This window comes from Guillardia theta (assembly GCF_000315625.1).
Source record: "Guillardia theta CCMP2712 unplaced genomic scaffold GUITHscaffold_39, whole genome shotgun sequence".
In the NCBI taxonomy this organism is placed as follows: Eukaryota; class Cryptophyceae; order Pyrenomonadales; family Geminigeraceae; genus Guillardia; species Guillardia theta.
The window spans coordinates 544,815-567,488 of NW_005434635.1; the positions used below are offsets into that span (position 1 = coordinate 544,815).

Below are 22,674 nucleotides of genomic sequence, written 5' to 3' on the forward strand. Positions count from 1 at the left end.
ACGCTCCAGCCAGCTCCAGCCAGCTCCAGCCAGCTCAGCCAGCTCCAGCCAGCTCCAGCCAGCTCCAGCCAGCTCCAGCCAGCTCAGCCAGCTCCAGCCAGCTCCAGCCAGCTCCAGCCAGCTCAGCCAGCTCCAGCCAGCTCAGCCAGCTCAGCCAGCTCCAGCCAGCTCCAGCCAGCTCCAGCCAGCTCCAGCCAGCTCCAGCCAGCTCCAGCCAGCTCCAGCCAGCTCCAGCCAGCTCCAGCCAGCTCCAGCCAGCTCCTTCCTCGCTCGCATTAAGCGGGAGGCACTGCATGCAAGATGGACGGTGAACGCATGCCCGCAGCTGTCAACTCGTTTCTGACATGCAACAGAAGCTAAATCCGATCTCCTCCAAGTCCTGTCGAGACTCGAAGCGCACTGGGTGGTGCTGGAAGCAGGTTTTCTCGAGCACTCAGCATCTGCTTCTCATGCCATGTTGTAGAACTGGTCGAAATCAACAAAGACATTTTGTTTTGTGAGCAATGCTTGCAAAAGTATGGGTGAGAGTCAAACAGCAAAGTATGTAGCGTTGTGAATGATTTCTGTCCTTCCTCCAGAGAGCATTTCTCTTTCCCATTGCATCATCTGAAGGTGCTTTTTTTGTTTGTTGTGATGGTGGTGAGCTTGGATGGCATTGAATTGAGGTTGGCAGGAATTGAAAAAAAGTAAGAAGCACAAGATGAAAGAAATCATTCGCACGATGGAAGCATTCAATTCAAATTTGGTCGGAGGAAGGAGACTCGTCAAACTACTCGAAAGAGAGATGGCAAGCTCTTTTATTCAGACACTCTCATTCTAATCTTCAATTTTTTTCTTTTTAGCCAATTGCGGGCACAGGAACTTCATTCCGGAATGCCCCAAGCTGATTGGAGGCAAGAACCTCCATCTATCTGCCGGATCATCAAAAATTCTTGTCAAAAAACTGTTGTGTGTGTTTGTGTTGTTGCTGTTGAATTGAATTAAAGTGTAGTCATTCTCATGCACGCGTCATGTGAAGATTCGAAGCAAGTGAAGGAGTCTTGTTACATGAGGTCTTAACGTTCTGAAAGCTTTGAAGCTGGCAACAAATATGAAGATTAGAGGCTTCACGTTGTAAATCTAATGGTGTATTGATGTGAACAAGATCATTCATGTAGTTATGCTTCAACAAGTTGCCCAGCTACTGATTGCAGACTGCGGTCGATGTTAGCACTTTCGAAGTAGGCAGCACAAGCTCACCAAACTGCCTCATAAAATCTTGAAGCTCAGGGACAGCCTTAGCAGATAGAACCTGGCATATCATTTTAACTTCATTTCACGTGTATCATGGAACAAATCTAAGAATGCGGCAAACAAGGTTTCCTACATACCGGGAACTTGTAGGTGATGATTGCATAGATCCACTCTCCTGTTGTTCCACGTTTGGCCTGAATGTCCAGTGATGAGCATGTCGAAGGTACGTCATGCTGCAGATTACCCTAGCAAAGCAGAAGCCCTCTCCATCCCGAGGATCAACCGAGTGGGTACGGCCATAGATCAGCCCGTCATCTTCGTAGAATCTGCAGTAACATGATTCAGAGAATGCATATGGAGACTGTATATTATATCTCGTTACCGATGAACTTCGTAATTCTTCCCATCGATGTTGAATCCATTGCCAAACGTGGTGTCTTTGTCATTGAAGGCAGTCAAATAACCCTGCCACCGCATCATTTATGAATCGACTTGTTCAGAGTTGAAGTTCACCTTCAAATCCTGAATCGAGATAGATCCTTCCATTGAGAGAACCTTTCCGTTCGAGTCAAAGACCGCCTGAAAACAAAGTCTTAGTTTCTGGGTGGTTGCTGAGTGAAAAGAAAATGCGACAATGAAGCACAAGAAGAAATGATAGAACGACAGAATAGTCAAGAACTAAGTGCACAAGATAGTGAAGGAGGAGGATGTTTCTTCCAGCATTGGCATACCCGGCGCGTCCATTCTGTCTTCTCCTTCAGCGCACGCTCCATGCTTCCCTCGCAGCCCTGTGTGGCTTGCAGCCTGCTTGACCTGTGCTGTACTCACAAAACCTGTCCCTCATCCCCGCGCATGTCGGGACTCGGAGTCGGCGGCCGGGCCACTCGCGCGCGCGGCGCCGGGCCCGGGCCCTGACGGTACGGTCGCCACCACTCAGAACTTGACCGGTGACCGGCGGGCAGCAGGTCTGCCGCCGTCAGGCCGCTGACTCCCGAGCGTGGCGGCAAGTCAGCGGCAGGGGCTCTCGCCGGACGGGATGAGAAGTAACGGTCGGACAGACTGCATAAGACCTTTACAATGATTAAACGTTTATACTTTTGGCGCTTGCTCACTTCCTCTCAGCTTGGAAGTTGACATTCAACAACAGAAGTTTCATGGCTTTTGCGATGTTGATAGAAGGAGAAACCAACTGCGATGAATGTGACTTTGAGGAGTTGTAGCCTGACAAAGAAGAGGTTCGCACCAACAAGTATATCAGTGATGGATCAGCGTATACCGCCACGTCAGAGATCCTGAAATCTTATCAATCTAAAAGGAACCTTCCATTCTTCCATACCTTCCCAACCAAAAGGGAAATTGAATGCCAGAAATCCGCCCGATTACTCTGAACATCGTTGCGAGGAGAGCGATTCCAACAGCGCTCAGCACCTGATACTTGATTCAAAATCCAAAATAAAGCAATCAAGCAAAAATATCTCGGTTCACCTCGTTCAACACGACAGATTGCGGATTCATGATGAAAGTGAACATGTCGTCAATAGAAACAAGGAGTGACACAAGACCAATCAAGATGTTCCTGTACAAAAAGGATAATGTCAGGAAATGATACACTATACATGCAAATGTATGCTTCTTAGCTGGTTGCTCATTTTTGCTTACATCTGGAATAGGTATGGCAGCAGAAGAATCTTGGGCGAAAGGAGACATTTGCATGCGAATATGAAAGTCCCAACGAATGAATGCAGGTTTAACAAAGTTGTCTTCTCAGTGGTCTGAACACTTGAATCACCAGAAACAACAGGACACGTAATTAAGATCTTCTAACCAGGAACGAGAAGAAATGGTTTCGAAAGGCAAAACTTGCAAGTACTGTCGATCGTGGACATAGGATCATGCCCAACTCTGTCCACAAGGATTCGAAGTAATGATCCTGCCTCCACGTCCACCACTGATAGACAATCATTGCACAGCTTAAACTTAGTCTTTAAACACACCTGTATCAATTTGCTTTGCGGCGCTTGACGGTCCTCCACGTTTGCGATGTTCCCCGGAAGCGATGAAATCGCAGTTTGGTTCTCAAAGTTCAATCTTGAAGAGACGTCATCCAGGTTTGGTTCGGAAGATGTCAAGTTTGCGCTGGAGGAATTATCGCGGCCACCTCTCAATCGATGCATGGAAAGCCAACTGCAATGAGAGGACATCTGGGTTGTTGAAGACGCACCAGGCCTTCCCGACAAGCCCACACCACAAGAAATGAGTAGCTTACAACTTGTCGATCTGACAGCTGTTGCTGGTCTCACGTGAATGGCGATGGTAAAGGGGATCTCAGTACACCATGCTAGCATGAAGCAAACCACTCCCAGCTCTCCCATCCCTCGACCCAAGGCAAGGTGCACCATAGATCGCACCATAGAGCTCGAATTATTGCATCCAAGGCCAGCAGACCGGGCCCGGCCCCGGCGGCCGCGGGCCCGGTCTGATCCCAGCATCCCGGAGAGTACTGAGCTCTCGGAGTAGTAGCTGCTGGGCTAGAACTTTCTGAGAATTTCCTGGAACCGTCTCCACCTACAGCAGCAGAATTTTAGAACTTTCTGAGTTGGATCTGCAAGAACTCATACCGATTTCTACGAACTTTTGGGGCTGATCCAGAGCTTCTTATAGAACTTTTGGTCAATTAATGCGAACTTTAGATGTAACTCGAGAACTTCTCTCAGAACTTTGGGGGATTTTTAGAATCGGGGAAGGAGCGGGAGAGTGATGGAAAACGAAGTCATGCTAGACCTGACAGTAGTATTGACAAGAGAGATCCAGTAGTGAGGAGAAAGCACAGAGCTACGAAAGCGTCGGAGATCTTTGTTAAAGTAACTAGAAAGATAGGGCCTGCAATGAAGAAGAAGCGCTTATTGCAAGAAGGAAAATGAAGTCATTGGAGTCTAACCTCTTCTTTAATAGACAATGCCTGCAGACATGTCCGATGATGAGATTCCATCTGACGGATCCTCTTCTCCGATGCCCATCTCACCTCGTGAAGCTAAGGTGACAAGTCATAGATGGTTTGCGGAGTGATGCTGACTTGGCGACAGGGAATGGAAAAGACTATCATTACTGAGGGGAGTGGCTGGGAAAAGCCTAAAGATGGCTATGAAGTTTTCGTGAGCATGAAGGGAAAGTTTAGTCGGGTGTTGGAAGATGGTTCAGAAGAGGACGAGGTTTTGTTCGATCAGACGGAAGGCGATGAAACAAGAAAGTACGTCCTTGGTTCCAACGTTCCTTGCAAAGGGCTTGAGGCGGCAATGTTGCAAATGAAGAAGGGAGAAAAGGTCATTCCAGGTCTGTTCCAAGTTCAGGATCGCTCACATTTTCTCCTCAGGCACTTGTTAAGTTGCAACCAGAAGCTGCATTTGGAGACGAAGGTCTTCCTGACAAGAGTGTTCCTCCGAAAGCTCGTGTCACGTATGAGGTCGAACTCAAAAGTTGGCACAAGGTCGAAGAAGTGAAGAAGACACATGGAGCTGTCAAGGTCTTGTACCTCGAGGAAGGGCAAGGGTACGAAAGGCCCAAGGCGCATGACATCGTCTTCATCAAATATAAAGCCAGGCTTGAGGATGGATACGAAATCGGAACTCAGGCTATGGACACGGAAGAGTCGACACGTATCTGTGTAGAGGACTTGCAGCCTGCAGGGCTCCGGCTTGCCGTCCAGGAATTGAAGAGAGGAAGCAAGGCAGTTGTCACCGCCAAGCCATCATATGCGTGGGGTTCGGAGGGAAGGTGAAAAGGAATGGAGCGGGAAGTAGTGAATTTGACAACTTTATGCAGCAAAGATCCTGCAGTTCCACCCGACGCAACGATTTTGTTTGATGTCGAGCTGAGCGATTTCCACACGGTGGAAGATGTCTGCAAGGACGGAGGAATCCAGGTGGAACTGTTCAACAAGCCCAGCTCGGTAAAGTGATTCGAACTGCCTGTACACATTCTCATGCAACAGTCAGGCATGGAAGAAACCGAAGATCGGTTCGACTTGTGTGATCTCCTTCTCCGCAGCCGTTGAAGGAGGAGACGCTTGGGACTCTCGTGAGTTCGCCTCGGGTCAGGGTCTCAAGGTCAACCTTGGAGAGCTGAATTCCGAGCACGAATGTAAGAAGTGGTTGCACGACTAGTCAAGTGATTTGACACCATGTCACAAGGGCTCACCGATGGCTTTGAAAGAGCTCTCGAGCATCTGGTTGCAGGTCAAGAGGCATTTGTGAAGATCAAGGTTCAAGATTCTCTCTCAAAAAGATCGTATTTTTTGACTATCTGTTGTCTACTCCAGGCCAAATACGCCTTTGGTGACCAAGGCTATGGCGACAAGGTGAAGGCTGGCAGCACGATCGAGTGTGTCAATATGTTTTCGTCTCTGCTTGTTACTGAATACTTCAAATTGTAGATACAAAGTGACGTTGGACGAGCTCATTGAAGGAAAGAGCACATATTCGATGTCTTCATTGGAAAAACACGAGTTCGTGAACAAGTATAAAGAAGTTGGCAACCATTACTTCAAGCAAAATCAGGTTCTTCCAGCTTATTGTAACGAGGGTCTCCTGTCTTGTGACATGCTGTCGTAGAATACACGAGCTCTCCGCTTGTACAAGGCTGCAATGGAACCTGTGGAGTATCCTGATTCCGGTCAAGATGACGAGGAAAAGAAGGTGAGAAGTTGTGAAGGCACATGGCTGTGACAAGTTCCATGAGATTGTAAACCGCTTTTTCAGGCCGCCAAACAGCTCAAATCTGCATGTTTGCTCAACATGGCAGCCTGTAATGATAAACTAGAGGCGTGGTCTGAAGTAGTGTCTACCTGTAACAAAGTGAGCTCCTTTCTGCTGTTTTTCACCATCATGTGATGGTCGTTTTCCAGGTTCTCGAGATGGCAGACAATCCCAAAGCCAGATTCCGTCGTGCAAAAGCTTACATGCATCTGGGAAGATTGGAGGTGAGATAGAGAAATGCGCCAACGCTTCGTTGCTGAAGATAATTCTCAGGAGGCGAAAGATGAATTCGTCAAACTGTCAGAGCAGAACCCCGAAGACAAGGTATGCCAGTTGCACGTGTCGTCCTGCTCTGATAGATGTCCGCAGGCTGTTCAGCAGCTCCTTGCCACCACCAGAAAGAGACAGAAGGAGCAAGATGCCAAGGTAACCATCTTGCTTCTTCACTTTCTCTTGACTAATTCGCCTGATGAAAGGCAAAGTCGGTCTTCACCAAGATGTTTGGGTGATCCGTCAAGAATTCATGTTGGGGCAGTCAGAACCCTTTCTTTTTGTAAATTGATATGAGTAAAACAAATATCGAATGATGAAAGTCTTCGAGTCGTTAGTCAGTCCACCCCGCTGAAGCTTTGCCAGCCTTCCCAACAATCACAACTTTGTCGATCCAAAATTCACCAATAACCCGACACTGAGAAGGATGATCTGAGGTCAACGAATTCAAATCTTTCAATATTGGTGTTTCAATTTTCGGCTCAATCGGCGGGAAAACTTCAGCTTCTTCAATTGTCCGTCTGAAAACTAACACGGAAGTAGTTGTGCTGTTTGCCTGGATCGCATTTGCTCGGTTGGCATTGTAGTCATATGATTCGATTTTGGTTTTCGAGATGAAGTTTGATGAGTTGCACGACTTGCCATTGTCTATCCTTTTTATCAATTTGTATGGATACAAATCCATAACTTCGTTTATCCATGTTTCAAGAACCTGCAACAAGTTACTTGACTTCTGAAAGACTTCAATTCTAAAGGGACCTTATCCGTCCATTCAACGTGGTTTATGCTCAATTCTTCACTGTTCGGTAGCTCGGGAGATACACATATCATACAAATGACCTAGATAATGAAGTATTACATCATTATTTTAGGGAAAAGCAAATACATGTGGCGGTTTAATTTCACCGAAAACAGAACGAGAAAGCTGAGGAATAGATTCGGGACTTGTTTCTTCCAACACATTCAATATTGTTGCAACTTGATATCCCCTTAATACGTGTTCAGCTTGTCTCACGTCCCCAAGACAAAGGAGAACCTTCATCGGGTCAACTGCAATAGATGTAGTCAGAAGCTTGATCAGAGATGGAATGATCTCACTTCTTGGTGAGATCACAGCTTTGAAAGGCACCGCACGATGAAAGCAATCATAAACTGCATCAAGAGCATCTTTGCGGCGATCGACACACATGAATCTGTTGATTTGAGGTGATTTGCTATTTGCTCGCATTATGAACCTTCCAGAGCCACAACCCACATCCAATACACTGTGAGCGTCCAGGTCATTCAACTGCTCACATACAGCGTTGTATGAAAACGTGATTAACTTGAGCAATTCTTTCCTATCATTGAAAGCTATATCTTCATCAAAAGCGTCTCGCTCCCAGAATGGCTTTCTTTCTTCCATCAAAGCAGCATTTCGGGCTCTCTCTTTGAAATCTGCGAAGGTATCCACACATTTTTGTGCGACCATGTCACTGTTCTCCTTCTTCACTTTAGTTTTCATGTTACTCTGACTCTTGTCAAGCAAATTGAAATCTTGCCCAAAGTTCTCTCCTCCTGTAAAATGGGCCCATGTCTGGATGTTCGATTTCTTTTTCTTTGGTTTTGCAGGTTTGAGTCTTTCTCCTTTTCCTCCTCGCAGTCTTATAGTAAGCCAGGGATAGAAGGCGCGAATCTCTAATTGTGTGGATGACAGTGAGAAGCCGCGGATGTTTGTTGTTGCTTCTGTCATGGCCCATGCCATGCACACAATCACAAGCACGTTGGTCGGACTCATAGCAGAGGTTATGAAGTTGGTAGAGAGACAGGAAGAGAGAGGAGGAGGCTGTGAAGTCCTCTCCTATCCATGCGAATCAACATGGCGGCACGAGCATGACAGCATCGAGATGCTAGGGGAATCAGGCAAATCCGACAAGCCGTCACGATGCGACCATCCCTCACTGCATGGCGTCTTCAGCGGGCCCTCCTCAGGTATGAGTGGTCACATATCTAAAATTCACAACGGAAATGTAACGGACCCGTTTTGGCTCTTATCCTGCCTAATAGAACCAAGGACCCCCTACCTCCCTTTTGTACCTACCACCCCGTAGTTTGACCACCGCAAGGCGCAGTGACCAGGCAGAACCCTCTTAAACAATACATTTGTACCTTTTATAAGTACCGGTCTGTGTCAAATAATGTACCCCCACCCCTATTTTTTACTACCCTAACGGGCTACACCCTCACTTTGTCTGCCCCTTTTGCTCTCATCCTGTCTTTCCCCTCCTCCCCCTCCTTCCCTGCTCCTTACCAGCTTCAGCTTCTCTGCCGCTCTCCTTCCTGTCTGCTGATCCCGCTTCCTTGTGCTCATGTCGCACAAAACTCTTCACAGAAACTCAACCCGTCATTCTCCTTCATGTCTTCTTTCTAGCCATGCCATTATTGCATTCTCTGTCCTTCTTTACTGGAAAATTCACAGCCTTGTTGTTCTGAACCACTGAAGTTCTGTACCTTGATCAGCGTTGTTTTCCCACTCTCAGTCATCTTTTGTAAAGCATATAAACTTTTCTATCTCACCAGATTTTCTCTTAGTTTTCTGACTCGTTATGACCAGGGAGGGCAACTCTGCGGTTTGTCCACGTGGGTCCCAGCTCTGGAGAAACTACTTGTAATACACTTTGTGATCGTCGGAATATCTTGCAGCTCTGTTGACCTCGAGCAGACAGCATGATTTGCGGGTTCAATTCGACCTTGTGCGTTGGCGAACAAAACACGTCGTGAACTCATGAAATCAGAGCCCGAAGGGCATTCCGTTCAGCGTTGGTTGACATATTCGCCAACCTTGTTTTTGATCGAGAGGAATGTTAGGTCGTAGTGAAAGTGGTACCACGATGTCAGTAGAATTCCTTCCTCTTTGCTCCCTCTGACCTGTTTGGCAGCTCGAATGCATCGGAAGCTGCAGCTAGTGTGAAGAAGGAAATCACTCACCCGAATGATGACAGTGAAGAAGAACTTGAAATTCAAAGCAATTACAGTCCATTCGAGTACGAGGATGATGGAGAAGAAACAGATGTGAGCGATGTGTCTGCTGGCCCATCGCGATCATATACCAAGAGCTGCTCACGGATCAATGACTGCATTCGTGAAGTTCGTGGATGTCTGTCCCTCAAAGACAGCCATCAAGGGGTGCAGGAGCAGTTAGAGCACGTGCACTTGCAGAATCAAGAGCGATCAAAGCAGCAGAGCCTGCATTGTGCGATGCAGCAACGGGAGATCAAGCAGGAGCAGGAGCAACGACATTCCCCCCAGGCAATAATTGATCAGCCTGCTCGAGCCTCGACTCAAGCTCAAGCTCAAGCTCAAGCTCAAGCCCAATTCATTGCAGCACAAGTGATGGATCCCCAGGCTCACATGCTAGTACACCAGGTGGTGGATACTCCAGCTCACATCATAAGGCCGCAGCCAGTGGATGCTCGCGCTCATATCATAAGGCCACAGCCAGTAGATGCTCGCGCGCATTTGATTCGACCGCAACCCTTAGATGCTCGAACAAACATAATCCGACCGCAGCCTGTCGGTCCGCGTTCTCAATTTGTCCGACCTGTAATGGTAGACGCACTTCATCTAGGTACGGAGGGTCGAATCCAAACTTTGGACGCTTTGAATCTCGGCATAGATGCCCCTTTTGTTGTGGATGGATTGAATTACGCTTTGTTACGAAGGGAGATGGAAAATCGGTTCGGTGGTTTTGAAGGACACGAACATGCCTTCAGCTTGTTGGCAGTCAAGAAGGAAGAGAATGCTGACCAAGACGAAGACGACATGAAGGAAGACAATAATGAGGACGGTTCTTTAGGGGGAAAGCGTATTCTCAATGCTGATCAAGAGGTTTCTGTCAAAAGAGCAAGAAACGCACAACAATTATGGATGAATTTGTCTGAAATTGTTTATCCTATCCTCAAGGTATGCTGTACGTGATCGTTTTGTTGCCTTTATTCTGTTTCAGGAGAAATCGAGAGGACATCCGCTTGAAGCTGTCATCAGCAAGGAAATGGAGAAGCTAAAAAATGCCAAGAATCTGAAGCGGGTTCTTTTCGCATTCCTATACATCTGCTTGATAGAAGAAATGGTAATGATCGAATATGAAGAAGACAGTCAGGTATAGTCTCGGGCTTTCTGCATTTCGTTGACGTGAAATTGTTGCAGGCTTTCGCTGGAATCAAAGTGCTACAAGTCGTACCGGTTCACAGTGACAAGTTTTACAGGAGATTGGTGATGTTGAAGTTTGGCATCTGGGTGGAGAATCCTGAGCAATCCATTGGCATCTTGCCGCTGACACCGGGACAAAAGAATGCTCTTCACAGCATCTTTCGGACGGTCAACTTAATACCCAATGTGACTGGAGCGTGGGATCAATGTTTCCGAGGGGACGGATACTTCATGCATTTCGCCGCAAAGACTTGAACGAGTTTTTTGGGCTTCTGATCGGGATGATGTATCAAAGGAGTTGTGTAAGATTCGTGTAGGCATTTTCAGTATAGCTAAGATGTTGATAAGTTAGTGAACATGCTGTAACCGTGCTTCTGATTTGTTGATGTCCGAGGCCGGTGACACGTGAATAGCACTCTGGGACTTGACTTGCCGCGGCCATAAAATGGCCGGTCGAATGCCCGGGGGCTTGACAAGCTCGCCTCAAGGTTTTCACACATGATCATACCGAGGCAGCATACTTTGCTATTGATTCTATGCATCAAAGACAAAAAGGCAGAAGAAAAGTTTGTCTTGTCCCCGAGGCATGTCCCCGCTATCGTCCCCGCTCTCTTTGTTTCGCCCCTCCTTGCTCGTCCCCTATTAAGCTCAGCCTCTCGTATCCACAACTCTTATCTCCTCTCCCCCTCTCCTCCTCCCCTTCTCCTTCTCCCCTGATCTTCCCGTGTCGTCGTCTGGCCTTGTCTTTCTCTTTGTAGCGGACTATGAAGATCACGATCTTCTCCATGAAGACATGTCCCCACTGTGCTCGCGCAAAGCAAGCGCTGCAGGAAAGCTTTCCGCCTGGTCGATCTCCTGGCTTGACTCGATTGATCTGAAACAGGCACATGGATATGAATACCACGACATCTCACTCTCGGACTACCCGGAGAAGCGTACAGGTACACCGACACAATGGTTCTATGCCATCCTTCCTTGATCCTCGCCGCAGATATGCTGTCGCTTGCTGACCGACTCACGGTCCCTCAGATATTCGTCAACACAGTGCATGTGATAGCTGACTTGAGCATGCAAGAAACTTGACGTACATGGGGCAGATCGGAGGTGCGTCTGAGTTGATCGAGCTGCTTGAGAAAGGCAAATTCGAGAAGATCGTCAAGGTTGTCTCACTAGCCCAGGGGCCTGCCACTTACACTTATTTTGTCTTGCTACAAGGACGTCGAGCATGAAGAGGACCCCATTGATCCTAGGCAAGACCTTCAAGTCGGCAACAACCTTGCTTACTTCCATGCAAAAGGTTGCACAGCCCGGACTATCCACCAAAGCCAGAAGAGAAGGTTTTCAATCTCCTGAAGTCTCTGTGCGCATGAACGACTGATCATGGCGTACAGCCTGCTGAGCTTGAGGAGGAGCTTTTATGCGCAGGCAGCGAGTGCCTCAAGTATGAGGATGTCGTGGTCGAACTGAGGAAGTGAGTCGTTTGCCGATGTCAATGCCCTTTCTCCCCTTGCTGAACTTGCCATGTAGCGGCCTTCGCATATCCGATCGGACTTATCACGGATTTGTACTGATATTCTCAATCACATTGCAGCATCTGATGATTTCGAAGGTGTACAAGAAATGCTTCCTTGGAAGCGAGGCAGTATCTTTCCTGCAAACAAGGTTTTCGCTCAAATCAAGAGATGAGGCCTTGCAAGTCTGCAATACTTGAGAAACGGGTGTGGTCTCAAATGTGCTTGATAGGTTGGCAACAGCTTTCTGGACAGCAATGTTTTCCATCACGTGTGCAGAGATCATCCATTGAAAGATGAAGGTTTGTATTATCGGCTTCAGGTCTACCGATTTCAGAGCTCTTTCTCAACTGAATTTCAGTTTCAAGGCTGACTGTGCACCTGAAATTCTCAATAATATTCGTGTTTGGAACAATCGTGTTGATGATCCTTTCATAACAATTAGAGAATGCAAGAAGAAAGTGAATGATTATGATTTTGTCGCGAATTGGTTGACAATGCTTGTAGTTCTCTGCTCTCCAGTCCAAGTATACCAACTCGGAGGGACTTATCGATTATGCAGCTATTTCCAAGGACTCTGAATTCTGGGTATTGGCGATCCAATTCCATAGTGGAAGGTGTAATAGATGAACAGAAATTCGCTGAGTCGACATGCGAGTTTCAAAAGTTGGACATCACCTCTATGAATACTTCTCAAAGTATTATTGTTGCATCTTTTATTTCAAATTCTTTCCCTGTGGTGAAGTGATTTTCGATGAAGAAAAGGCCTTTTTCATCAATCTCTATAACCTCATGGTGCTCCACGCGTTTGCTCAGGTATTGAACCATAATGGCGTGCAAAATGCGTGACTATGCTTTCAAGGTCGGTATACCCCAGACATCGTTTAGGAGAATGTCATTCTTTGATACCGTCGGTAAGCTAACTAATGATGATCACTTCCTTCGATCATTCAAGACATGAGGAAGTTTGCAGGTTATTCGATTGGAGGTCATTTCTTCAGTCTCAAGTTCCAATCCCTTTGAAGCTTTGTTAGTATTCTCATCTTAGACCTCAGTGACATCGAGAACGGCATTCTTCGCGGCAACAAGAAAGCTCCTTTTCACCTGTGAAGTTAGCTAGATCTATGCACGACGTCCTAATTTGAAGTTCAGCTCTAAACCATTTGCCAAAAGTGATCCAAGATTCAACTTTGCACTTTCGGTGAGAGTCTAGAGCTCCAAAATTGGAAGAATGTTTGAGACGCGAATCAAGTCTTGCGAGAAGAGGATCCATTTTGCGCTCAATTGTGGTGCAAAATCTTGTCCACCGATCAAGGTAGTTTGTGCTTGACGTATGAGACTTATTCATTCTTTTGCTTTAGAACTTTTCAAGTGAATCAGTGGAGGAAGAGCTGAGTAAAATTTTCCGATGTCATGAAGGCATTCTGATACGAAAATGCAGGAGTTGTTGCCATGGCCTTCCTGGAAATGGAGGAAAATCTGAAAGTAGACAAAGACTCGGTAGTGAAAATCTGATTTGAATTTTGTTTATTTACGAGTCTCATGTCAGAAAACCGTGTATCTGACCAAGATTCTATCCTGGTAGGGAGATTCCTGCCTTGCGAGTCTTGCTTATGTGTCATCCATAGGTACAGGACTGACTTTGGCAGCTCGGATAAGGAGGTGTTAAGGTCTATCTTACCATGGGTTCGAGGTGATCATCATTTCGATCCATGAAACTCTCTTTCCCATTAACTATCAAGGGTTTATCTGACAGGCTCAACCAAAGAGGATTTGCAGACCCTAATGGATACCACAAATTTCAAGATCAAATACTTCACGTGATGTTGATTTGTCCATGATCATTGTTGCATGACGTCGTACTCCAGATATGATTGGAATACTAATGCGAGCAACTTCGTCGCGTACAATCCTCAAGAATTGAAGGTTACTTGTGATGTTAGATCGTTGCATGTCGCTAATGCAAAAGATAACAGGACAAAGTTTCGGAATGCACCATTGCTTGAGACAGGGTGAAATTCGCTCGGTCGATTATAGTATGATTCTGGCAATGAAAGCTTCAAGTGTCATGGCATAAGGGGCACGCTTGCTCTTTGCTTTCTTGACGGGATCACTTCGTGTGTCAACACTGGATCGAAAGATACTTGTAGGAAGTTTTCCTAACATTTTGTTATAGAGTATATTAATCACTGGGTACTACCGTTCACTTCTCGAGTCAGATCTACCAACCAACCTATCCCTTATTCCCTCTTTACTGGTGCCCTACCCTTCTTCCCTACCCCCTTCCGCTACCCTCACACAACCCCACCTCTTCCCTTCGTCCTCGTTCCACCACACACCACCCTGCACTGCAAACTAGGAGCTGTCACATCCCTGCGCGTTGCCTCCCTCACATCAAGGGCTATCACAACATGGATGCGCTCTAGAAGAGCCTTCTTCTCCTCTCCGTCTCCTCTATTGCTGCCATCCATCTCACTCCTCTAGCTCTAGCTCCCCCGTCCTATTTCACGACTTAAAATCAAGCACAGCTGTGCCAGGATAGGACCCAATCGCTCTTCCGGCCCTTGATCATGGATTTGTTATCGGACTTCTTCCCTATCATGCATAAGGAAAGTGGCTATTTCCTTGCGATAGACAACGTGTCTACAAGAATTGGAGGGGAAATGCCACTATGTCTTAGTCCGACAACACGATCTTGGAGATCCTTTGAAGCTAAGAGCGAAAAAGGAATCATGTGGAAGTTTGTCGCAAACAAATTTGTTCCATCCAATTGCGAATCTCTTGTTTTAACCGCAAAGTATATCAAAGATCCGAAAGATACTTTAAGCGTGAGTTCAATGCGCTTGCAACACTCGATGTCATTTTCTCTTCAGGTGGGGAAAAAAGTTTGGGATCTGAGTGTCTGTGGCTTTGGGGGCTCAGTTCATGATGATGTGGAGCAGAGATGGATCGTCAGGGCTGATGGGACAATCAGAATGTTTGGAAACGACAAGTTGTGCTTAGGCAAAGGAGGTAGTCTGCCAAACGGCAGCACAGGATGCCTCGTCAACGTTCTGGAGTACGACAAGGCGCAACATTCAGAGCTCATTTGGATGATTGGATTTTCCAACGATATTTCTGTCTCGATGGAAGATCGATATCTGGGCTGCCTGCTGGGTTTAACAGTGGGAGATGCGCTTGGCTTCGCGCATGAAGGGTGGACATCGAATGAGATTGAATTAGTGTAATGTTGCTTCCCTTCTGCTTGATTGAACGTGACTGATCGTATCTATTGCCACTTGATCAGGTATCCCTCTGGTGTAAGAGATCTTTATGGTCGAAAGAATATCAAGAATGAAGAACATGAGATGGAACCTGGCAGTTACACGAATAGGTCTACATTCGCTTTGGCAGTTGCCACAAGTCTCATCGTAATTGATGATGCTCATGCATCAATTTGATGCTCTCTGAATTCTCTGGACAGGAAATGAGAGATAGTGTACCTGGGCATATCAGTCAAAGATGTGCCGAATTTTATGCGGTTTGCATAGCGCATAAACTTCATATGGATTGAAAATCAACCAGGTGAAGGTGATTCAGGGACATGGCCGCCTCTTTGGTACAGACGGGGAAAGTTTGACCCAATACATTCGAGACAGATCTGGACGGTCTGCGAATATTGTGCTGGCATTCTACGATGACAAGCTTTGAATGCAAAAGATGTCAAGTTGCCGAGAGCGATGAGTTTGACCCTAGAAGAGTGACCACAGATGGATCAAGTTCAGTATATCGGTGAGAGACTTATAGAGAAAGAGAAACAAGGACGAAAGTCACTTTGAATTTCAGAGTTCCGTCTGTCGGATTGGCGTGGAGAAGTCTTTCGGACAGTGAATTGAGGTAATGAATCAAATTTCGATGAGAACTACCATGCTTGATTTAGACTGGACAGGGATAAGGTTCTGAAAAGCGTGATCTCCTCAGATGGAGACTATGATGTAAGCTTAAAGATCTGATTTCTTGCAGCCTGTTGACCATTCAAAAGGCAGCTTTCATGGTTGCAAAAGCCATTGCCCTCATAGCAGACGGTCCAGGACCATCCCAGTTCGATATCAGGAAGTTTTTGTCGCAATTGGCTAGAAGCATGCAAAACGTCGTCAAAAAGCCATTTTCTCGATCAAGAAAGCTTTCTTCGAATGTCCACTCTGGATTTCAAACCGTTGAGGAAGCAGAAAACCGTATCTCGGATGCTCCAACTACCTGGTATGTAGATTGCATTTACAAGATACTGCACCTCTTGGATCTGGCGGAGGATATGTCGTACACAGAGCTGAGGGAGAAGGAAGAATCTGCTGGATTAAGACACTCTTCGGCAATCCCTTTTGCTTGCAGAGCGATCGACACAGTTCCAACGGCTCTGTGGAATTTTGCGATTCGATGGGGAACTCCACGCGAATGCCTGATATGGGCAACGCATGCTGGTGGAGACACCACAACATCCGTCAGCATCTTGGGAGCTTTTCTTGGCGCCCTGCATGGACCCTCTTGGATAAGTAAGTCTTGGTTTGAGACGCTGAACAACGGCATACATGGCAGAGACTACATTATTGAAACTGCGTTGCAGTTGTTCACAGTTTATCATTAGTTTTTTGTACATGCTTTCACTCAAAAAGATACTTAAAAATGAGAGAAATCGATTGTTTGTTTTGGATGGAAAGGAAACGGAAAGGATTAACTTTCATGAAGACAAATTAGCTAACATCGGGAAGAACCTACATTGCAAAAGAAAGAAAACAAAAAGAATGTACACATCCAGGTCTGCTATTGCTTGCGCGAGAAGCCGAGATACCTGAAAAAGGAAATTAGGAAAAATTGAGTTAATACATTGAATTCTAATCAGATTTATATTTCCCTCAGATACATCTTATCATCACAACAATCAGTAGAACGAAAGTTAGATTATTGATTAAGATTCTCATCAGAGGGGAAGATGAAGCAGATCGCTTAGAATACAACAAGGATACATACAATACCTGATAAATGAAGATTCACCTATACTGTACAAATATTCCAACAAGACAATCTGGATTAAAATCCGGTATCCAGTGTCTCAACTCCTTTTGTACAATTGCACTTGATCCAACCGTCACAGCAAGAATCTCTTGCAAGCAAACATTACACGAAACTCGCTGATGAATGATACATGATTGAATAGTCAACGATCTGAGTTGGACAAGGGCCAAGCGGTCAGATTTTTCGAGCGCTTGACGAAGGGACAAATGATCTTTGCTTGCCGGAATTTTGCTCTCAACCAGCATTACAACTGGACGAAGGATAGGAAAGATGTACTTGTTGTAGTAAGACAAGGGTATCACATCCACGCATGTTAAGTCTTTGGGAAAGAAAGCAGCAGGACCTGAGCTGCATGCTTGAAAGACAGACAACTCGCAATGCCCAATTTCAGCGAGGCTTGGCAATTTGATTTGTGCATCTAAATTGATCGAGAGCTTGCAGTGTGCTATGCATCGGCTGGCATCACTAGTTTGACCACAATTTGGGTGCTTGGATTGCCTTTCAAAGAGTGCTTTGCAGCGGCTGTCTTCTTCAAAAAAATCGCTCCGCCTTGACGTATAAACATCCACTTCCAAGGCTGGCACAGCACACGGAAAGCTTGTGTAATCTCGCTGCTTTCTTTTTAACTTGACACTTTTGCACTTGCTATGCAATCAATTTCAGCACAGAAAGTAAAGAAATGTATCTTCGTTACCTTTCTTTATCTTGCGGCGAGCTTGCAGCGCTACCATGATCCGGGAGGGGAGGCGAGGAAGCGCAATTTCTTGACATGCAAAGAAGAAGTTCAAATAAGAAGGAAGGGGGCAGTCCAAATGAAGTACTCCTCCCTGATTGTTATTCATCATCGTCTTCTCTCATTGTCTTCTCTCATGATCTTGTCTTTGTCTACCTGCTGACTGCCATCTTTTATTCGCACGTGTCCTTGAGCTTCCTCTGCTAGAATTCAAATAAGCTAAAGATCTCTCAGAAATGAAATAAGCTAAAGAGTTTAGAGACTCAAGCTGGGTTTGACTTTTTTTTGTTTCTTTTTGGACTTGAAAAATCCCAGTACAACATTATCTTTGCTATATTTTTTTCCATTTTCCATCAGCCCTGGGTCCATAAACTATATCATTACCATTCGGCCAGACATAGAGAGTTCATGGCCCTGCAAGCACAAACCACCGAAGTCAACAATATGCATTAGGTAGGGTAATTCAAACTTGACGTCAGATATGGAGAAACGTGGGGTAGTCCCAGGGCACAACCAGGGTGGGTGGAGGGTATGACATTAGCAAGGGTAGGGTCCTCATTGTATTTTAATGACGGATGTTGCTCTGAAGCGAAAAGGAATGACGACTCGTTTGCGTTGAATCGGACAAGGGAGTGAAAAGATGACTCGGATGATAAACAGAACTGCAGAATATTTTCCGAATTGTGAAATTACATGATATTGCCTGAATTGCTGATACTGAACGTGGCAGGAAGAAAGCAGATTGTAGCACAGCAACGACCTAAATGAGCATGAAGAAAGATCCTTCATCAGTTTTTGATAGCCTACTGGATCTTGCGTCAAAGTCAACGTTGGTGACTGCAGATCAAAACGGAAAAATCTACTTGGGAACGTCTGAAAATCACCTTGAAAGCAAAGCACTTGTACACGTGAATGGATATAATACAAGACCAAGGAAGATCCATTCAAAAAGGATACCGGAAAATCAAACTTCACCTGTTCCTGAAGGTAAAGTTGCTGAATGATCTATGTATGAATATTTTTTTGTAAAATTTTCTTTTTCAAGTTTCTGAGAATGTTCCGAGGAATTCGGATCAAGAGGTTTTCTGTCACTTTATGTTGGTATTCTATATACCTGATTAAGCTGTGTAAAAGGGGTATATGAAGAACGGATCCTCTCAAGAGAGAAAGAACAAAATAGGTATATTGTCTAATTGTTCGTGTCAAAGTTGTGACATGCGGTGGTAGCGGTCAAAACCTCTGGTTGCCAGCCATTTTTCGATTGGGGTGATGAAAATGACGCCGATCGAAAACCTGGCTCTGCGGTGCTGCTTGTTCCCACTCTACCGGTCTTCGAGGTAGGAAGCACTGATCAATTTGTAACTGAAAGTAAGGACAAGCCGTCATCTGTTCTTGTCCTCTGACTCGCACGGCTTTTCAGACTTGCAGTCAGACGAGGTCGTCACTCTTTGACATCGATCCAATTTTCCCGGCATTTCCGGGTGTATTTTTCTAGGTCTGTCAGATTTATGCTGTACTAAATCACGAACAGTAAAGCATGAGATCATATTTGCAACAATTGACATTGACATTTGCTAGATACATTTATTTTCATTTGAAATTGAACAATTTTTCACATTCCTCACTATTCATGTCCTCGAAGGCTGCATTGATTTTTTGGGGTTAAACAATCACTAATAGAATGGATTTCTCATATTGCTCACCTTTCTTTTTGGCCTCCTCCAACTCGCGAGAGAACATTTCCTAAGTCGTCTATCATCAGGAGCTTCGAATTAAAACAGAAACATACTTTCACTCGTTGCTCTCCAACTTCTTGGAATGGCATATCGGAACTCTTTTCTTTGCAACTTGAGCTGTCCTTGCTGGCTTTTGAACTCAATTCCTGATCTTCATCACGATCGTTGATTTTCTCCCTTGCCATCGAATAACTTCACAACTAGTAAGTATCTTGGCTAAAATTGCCAACTTACTTTCGCTTGCGAGATCCCGCTTGAATTTGCCCATGTCTATCCGAGAGAGGCTGGTAAGGATCACTTCCATTGAACGATAAATCGAACGGCGGATTGCTTGCCGACCTCAATCCCATATCAGAGATTACGTCAAACTGTAAATTTCAATTTAGTGCTAATGTAAACGGATTTGAACATGTGGACGCGCAAAGAGTCGGGGAGGCGACAGAAGTTTTCAATTCACCTGAGAAGATTGGTCTGAATCGTTGTCACTATCACTGAGATCATCATAGCGATATGCGAACTGGTCATATATATTCCTAGACTGTCGCAAAATCAACGCAGAACTACAATCGATGTCAAACCTTTGGAATGTCTCTCAGTGAGGCTGGAGGCAACGAGTCAAGACACAATGCTTCCATTAGAAAGTCGCAAACGTTCGTCCTTGTGAAACATCAATCATGATATGAAGAAGTTCTCCTCTGTTGAAGTGTGCAAACCAGTTTCGATCTCTTGCGAGGTGGAGGGGTGTCGCCCGATTCTAACGAATCGAAAATTACTCCAGTTCTAGAACAATCCACCCGAAACGTCAGACCGGTCCCTCCGATGAAAGACTCGCATTCACGGAGTGGAGCCACTTCAATACATCCAGCTGATTGAAAGTGAACCTTAATGAATTTCATTCTCTTTCCACAGCAGACCTGCCCATCATCCGCCGCATAGTGAACAGCCCTTCCCCCAAATGCATCGCAGGTTTCAAGTAGCTATCAGCGGCAAAAAACCTTATCAGCTTCTCTTCTCAAGTCAATTCCAACTTGTATTCTTACATTTGGGTCAAAGTTGAACAAAATCCTGCAAATTGGAGTAAAACCTGATGAAGCTGCATTGAGAAAACATTAGATTGCTTTGATCATTTCAAATAAAGAATTCCTGCTATGTGAAAGGCATTCATATCACCAGGCCCTGTTTGGCTTGCATTTGATCCATGGTCTGAACTTATCGTTAAAGGGAAATACTTTTGAATGCATTGTTCACAATTCGCTGACCTAGCAAGACACGGACGCTCACAGACTTTCCACTCTTTGCTGCGAACTATCAAATAATGTAAATACTTCCTGCTACACGCAAACGGCTTGCATACCATTAGTGGAGTTATAGGCCTTAGCTTAGTCAATACGTGAGGAAGATGCTCCCGGTAATTTCGTAGGGAGCTAAGTCACGTAGTTGGCACGCTCACTGTGTTTCCCCAAATTGACTGACCTTCGTAGTCGTGGAATATCTTCATCTATGGAATGCTGCACCACTTCTCGAAACCTTTTTCAAAGGTGTGAATCTCATCTTGTTCTCTTCTATAACGCTCACATCTCGTCGGAAGGCGTCGTAGCTAGATCATTTTCATCCTCTTCCTCATCGTTTTCAACTTGTTGATACATATTCAAGAGGTCATCATCCTCGATTTCATCTGAATTGCATTCCTGTAGCATTTCTTTCCAATGCTCTTCTTTTAATTGATTCATGGATAATTTTGTTCTTGCCTCTCTTTCACTTTTCTCGTAAAGATTATCCCCCCCCCCGCGCAATTCCAAGCAAAGACCTGAAACCCTTGGGGAAGTATTGGGGAGAGGAGGCGAGGAGGAGCTCATCAGGAGAGCCGGGGAGTTTGCTTGAGATCGTCCGGCTGCTCGCAACACAAGAAGGAGCAGTAGCAACTTTATCGCCATTGCGCCCGGTCAATCCTCCATGGTGGGATACAAGATTCAGGGTGGGTCCACTGTGGGGATTTGGGAGGGTAGGGGTGACATAGCAGGAAGTAGGGTCCATGCCATGTCGGGCACAAAGCGAGCGACGATTAAGGATCTCATGGCACAAGGCGCGAGGAGAACGGGAGAGGAACGGGGGAGGACGGCAGAGGATGGGCAAGTGAGGATGGCAGAGACTGCCGGACATGAGCTGGCAGGGAGCGGTGAAGCTCAGGACAAGACAAGGGATGGCAACACAGCAGTCAGGATGGCAAAGGAGAAGGTTACGATGCTCTGCCCGGAAGAAATTCCTGCCAACACTCGTTATTCGGTACACCGCTGCTGATATTTGAATGCTGAATGAGTCTATACCCAGGTTGCTTTAAAGCACCTCGCACAATCCGATGGTTTTGCAAGATCTACCATCCCTTGCTCTAATTCTGCCTGCAGACAGTGTGGCTAAGTTATCGTTTCAAGAACTTGGCGATGAAGGATGCAGACATTTCTACAAAATTTTATCTGCATCCCAACGGTATTCTTGCAAGCATATACCTAGGGTATTTGTGACATAGTTTCACGAAGCGTTTGGGAATTTGTGGACATTAGCTGCAACAACATTGGGACGTTCGGTACCAGATGGATTTCTCGAAGGTTCCAAACATTTGGATGGCAGCCGGCTGAATCATTTTGCAACAGCCTAGCATCGGGAAGCATTCGAAACCTTGACATCAGTGCGAATGCTGTGGGGCTTCCTCTCACAGTGAAGGTGATCTAATTGACTTTTCCCACCAGATCGGAGATGAAGGATGTAAGATACTTGCCGAGGCTTTGGTAGGAAACAGAACATTGCGCAATCTTGATCTTCACGGTACCCTGCCGTTTGATTGAGTGGCGGCTGCGAGTGTGACATGACAATTGAAAAGCCTGTAACATTAGGAGCCCGGGTGCTATTAGCCTTGCTCAAGGTGAGATATTCGTCTCACTGCAAAGTCCTTAATTGACAATGTCGCCACATTGCAGCACTTTTTCAGAATGAAATGCTTCAATACTTGAATCTTCGGTATGATGACCTACTTCAAAGAAAGACGAGCAAAGATGATTCCTTTTTGAAGAGCGAACTATGTCTGCGATGAAGGGGCATCTGTGTTAGCCAGACTTGTCAGAGCGAATACTTCGTTACGGTGATTCATAATTCGTGTTTGTACAGAGATGCAGATGTTTCTGATTTATCAGTGTGCAGAGTTGTTGTAT

At 45.6% G+C, this 22,674-nt stretch overlaps 6 protein-coding genes across 6 annotated transcripts; 5 read left to right on the plus strand and 1 right to left on the minus strand.

Annotated features, from left to right (window-relative positions):
• Positions 1 to 1,113: 1,113 nt before the first annotated feature.
• On the minus strand, positions 1,114 to 2,017 carry GUITHDRAFT_152952 (hypothetical protein). The gene is made up of 7 exons (XM_005831656.1): positions 1,965 to 2,017; positions 1,747 to 1,812; positions 1,616 to 1,698; positions 1,478 to 1,559; positions 1,371 to 1,427; positions 1,240 to 1,291; positions 1,114 to 1,194 (listed from the first exon to the last, which is right to left on the minus strand). Exons 1-7 carry the CDS (start codon positions 2,004 to 2,006, stop codon positions 1,181 to 1,183), a joined length of 396 nt encoding a protein of 131 aa, XP_005831713.1. The 5' UTR covers positions 2,007 to 2,017; the 3' UTR covers positions 1,114 to 1,180.
• Positions 2,018 to 4,188: 2,171 nt separating this feature from the next.
• Positions 4,189 to 6,493, plus strand: GUITHDRAFT_139653 (hypothetical protein; the record flags this gene model as incomplete). The annotated part of the gene is made up of 14 exons (XM_005831657.1): positions 4,189 to 4,269; positions 4,317 to 4,553; positions 4,604 to 5,004; positions 5,053 to 5,152; positions 5,226 to 5,370; positions 5,421 to 5,491; positions 5,549 to 5,610; positions 5,663 to 5,786; positions 5,841 to 5,924; positions 5,988 to 6,083; positions 6,134 to 6,208; positions 6,258 to 6,308; positions 6,354 to 6,410; positions 6,461 to 6,493. The coding sequence occupies 14 exons, from the start codon at positions 4,189 to 4,191 to the stop codon at positions 6,491 to 6,493; spliced, it is 1,617 nt and encodes a 538-aa protein (XP_005831714.1).
• A 2,467-nt stretch (positions 6,494 to 8,960) lies between these two features.
• Positions 8,961 to 10,697, plus strand: GUITHDRAFT_139654 (hypothetical protein; the record flags this gene model as incomplete). The annotated part of the gene is made up of 4 exons (XM_005831658.1): positions 8,961 to 8,986; positions 9,173 to 10,196; positions 10,240 to 10,392; positions 10,440 to 10,697. The coding sequence occupies 4 exons, from the start codon at positions 8,961 to 8,963 to the stop codon at positions 10,695 to 10,697; spliced, it is 1,461 nt and encodes a 486-aa protein (XP_005831715.1).
• A 538-nt stretch (positions 10,698 to 11,235) lies between these two features.
• Positions 11,236 to 13,959, plus strand: GUITHDRAFT_139655 (hypothetical protein; the record flags this gene model as incomplete). Its single annotated transcript, XM_005831659.1, has 14 exons — positions 11,236 to 11,383; positions 11,434 to 11,492; positions 11,540 to 11,602; positions 11,834 to 11,913; positions 11,970 to 12,051; positions 12,186 to 12,275; positions 12,461 to 12,541; positions 12,719 to 12,769; positions 12,816 to 12,867; positions 13,395 to 13,453; positions 13,503 to 13,534; positions 13,582 to 13,623; positions 13,822 to 13,879; positions 13,930 to 13,959. 14 exons carry the CDS (start codon positions 11,236 to 11,238, stop codon positions 13,957 to 13,959), a joined length of 927 nt encoding a protein of 308 aa, XP_005831716.1.
• Positions 13,960 to 14,685: 726 nt separating this feature from the next.
• Positions 14,686 to 16,574, plus strand: GUITHDRAFT_109515 (hypothetical protein; the record flags this gene model as incomplete). The annotated part of the gene is made up of 7 exons (XM_005831660.1): positions 14,686 to 14,781; positions 14,827 to 15,176; positions 15,240 to 15,326; positions 15,653 to 15,724; positions 15,779 to 15,829; positions 15,882 to 15,927; positions 15,975 to 16,574. The coding sequence occupies 7 exons, from the start codon at positions 14,686 to 14,688 to the stop codon at positions 16,572 to 16,574; spliced, it is 1,302 nt and encodes a 433-aa protein (XP_005831717.1).
• Positions 16,575 to 21,678: 5,104 nt separating this feature from the next.
• GUITHDRAFT_163539 (hypothetical protein) lies at positions 21,679 to 22,604 on the plus strand (the record flags this gene model as incomplete). Its single annotated transcript, XM_005831661.1, has 9 exons — positions 21,679 to 21,754; positions 21,800 to 21,830; positions 21,874 to 21,955; positions 22,006 to 22,074; positions 22,120 to 22,165; positions 22,216 to 22,291; positions 22,347 to 22,388; positions 22,444 to 22,483; positions 22,536 to 22,604. Coding segments are annotated over exons 1-9 (516 nt in total), but the record flags the coding sequence as incomplete, so codon positions are not given.
• Positions 22,605 to 22,674: the final 70 nt, after the last annotated feature.